General features: G+C 52.8%; 1 protein-coding gene across 1 annotated transcript in view; it reads right to left on the bottom strand.

The window, feature by feature from the left end:
* LOC132845054 (E3 ubiquitin-protein ligase RNF135) overlaps window positions 1-2,500 on the bottom strand; it is a 4,415-nt gene that overhangs the window by 1,618 nt on the left and 297 nt on the right. The window contains exons 1-2 of the mRNA XM_060869061.1: window positions 2,407-2,500; window positions 145-306 (exon numbers count right to left, since the gene is read on the bottom strand). The exon at window positions 2,407-2,500 is cut by the window's right edge and continues 297 nt beyond it. Coding sequence (XP_060725044.1) covers window positions 145-306; window positions 2,407-2,500 — 256 coding nt within the window. The remainder of the gene's footprint in view (window positions 1-144; window positions 307-2,406) is intronic.

Raw genomic sequence — 2,500 nt, 5'->3', positions numbered from 1 at the left:
TGTAGACAAGAATGAGGCAGATTTCCATTAGATGTTCACCTCACTGCAGCTGTCCAACATTGAACACGTCTCTGATCACACAGCTGATGGGACACAATAGATGTTACAGAGGAAAGATAACATTTAACTGTCCCTTTGACTTACCTCATCATTCTGGGGGACTGATTGAAGACTCAAGCTGTTCTCAGCACTCTGACGTCCTCCTTCACAGTCCAGTGAGGAATACGACCCCTCCACTGCTGATGATGAAGATGAAGATGAGGATGATGACTCATAAGCCCTGCCACTCATCAAACAGCTCCCACCCTACAGGGAATATAGAAGAGCTGAAGACAGGTTTATGCTTCATGTACATGCAGAACCACTGTGTCCTTTCTGTAAAGTGTTCTTTCTGAATTGCTGAACATTAGTGAATGAAGCTACATGAAGATACATACTGCACCTTTAACACCAACACTGCCCCCTACTGCCCCTTTAACACCAACACTGCCCCCTACTGCACCTTTAACACCAACACTGCCCACTACTGCCCCTTTAACACCAACACTGCCCCCTACTGCACCTTTAACACCAACACTGCCCACTACTGCACCTTTAACACCAACACTGCCCCCTACTGCACCTTTAACACCAACACTGCCCACTACTGCACCTTTAACACCAACACTGCCCCCTACTGCACCTTTAACACCAACACTGCCCCCTACTGCCCCTTTAACACCAACACTGCCCCCTACTGCCCCTTTAACACCAACACTGCCCCCTACTGCCCCTTTAACACCAACACTGCCCCCCTACTGCACCTTTAACACCAACACTGCCCCCTACTGCACCTTTAACACCAACACTGCCCCCTACTGCACCTTTAACACCAACACTGCCCCCTACTGCACCTTTAACACCAACACTGCCCCCTACTGCCCCTTTAACACCAACACTGCCCCCTACTGCCCCTTTAACACCAACACTGCCCCCTACTGCCCCTTTAACACCAACACTGCCCCCTACTGCCCCTTTAACACCAACACTGCCCCCCTACTGCACCTTTAACACCAACACTGCCCCCTACTGCCCCTTTAACACCAACACTGCCCCCTACTGCACCTTTAACACCAACACTGCCCCCTACTGCACCTTTAACACCAACACTGCCCCCTACTGCACCTTTAACACCAACACTGCCCCCTACTGCCCCTTTAACACCAACACTGCCCCCCAACTGCCCCTTTAACACCAACACTGCCCCCTACTGCACCTTTAACACCAACACTGCCCCCCTACTGCCCCTTTAACACCAACACTGCCCCCTACTGCCCCTTTAACACCAACACTGCCCCCCTACTGCCCCTTTAACACCAACACTGCCCCCTACTGCCCCTTTAACACCAACACTGCCCCCTACTGCCCCTTTAACACCAACACTGCCCCCCTACTGCCCCTTTAACACCAACACTGCCCCCCTACTGCCCCTTTAACACCAACACTGCCCCCTACTGCCCCTTTAACACCAACACTGCCCCCTACTGCCCCTTTAACACCAACACTGCCCCCCTACTGCCCCTTTAACACCAACACTGCCCCCCTACTGCCCCTTTAACACCAACACTGCCCCCTACTGCCCCTTTAACACCAACACTGCCCCCCTACTGCCCCTTTAACACCAACACTGCCCCCCTACTGCCCCTTTAACACCAACACTGCCCCCTACTGCCCCTTTAACACCAACACTGCCCCCTACTGCCCCTTTAACACCAACACTGCCCCCTACTGCCCCTTTAACACCAACACTGCCCCCTACTGCACCTTTAACACCAACACTGCCCCCCTACTGCACCTTTAACACCACACTGCCCCCCTACTGCCCCTTTAAAACCAACACTGCCCCCTACTGCCCCTTTAACACCAACACTGCCCCCCTACTGCACCTTTAACACCAACACTGCCCCCTACTGCCCCTTTAACACCAACACTGCCCCTACTGCCCCTTTAACACCAACACTGCCCCCTACTGCCCCTTTAACACCAACACTGCCCCCCTACTGCCCCTTTAACACCAACACTGCCCCCCTACTGCCCCTTTAACACCAACACTGCCCCCCTACTGCACCTTTAACACCAACACTGCCCCCTACTGCACCTTTAACACCAACACTGCCCCCTACTGCACCTTTAACACCAACACTGCCCCCCTACTGCACCTTTAACACCAACACTGCCCCCCTACTGCCCCTTTAACACCAACACTGCCCCCTACTGCCCCTTTAACACCAACACTGCCCCCTACTGCACCTTTAACACCAACACTGCCCCCTACTGCCCCTTTATTTTTGCTATCTGTACATAAACACACTTTACACAGTTATTTATGTTTGTACACAGAAAGTCAAACCCAAGCAGGACGCTCACCTGTTCGTCACTTCCGGTCAGGACCCTGTCCCACATTTCCTGTCCCCCCGCCTGCTGTAAGTCCACAATAGCACTGATGGTGACATTTTTGTGT

This window comes from Tachysurus vachellii, chromosome 4 (genome assembly GCF_030014155.1).
Source record: "Tachysurus vachellii isolate PV-2020 chromosome 4, HZAU_Pvac_v1, whole genome shotgun sequence".
Classification (NCBI taxonomy): Eukaryota; Metazoa; Chordata; class Actinopteri; order Siluriformes; family Bagridae; genus Tachysurus; species Tachysurus vachellii.
Note: the sequence above shows the minus strand (reverse complement) of the source record. Positions and strands in the feature narration are given on the sequence as shown.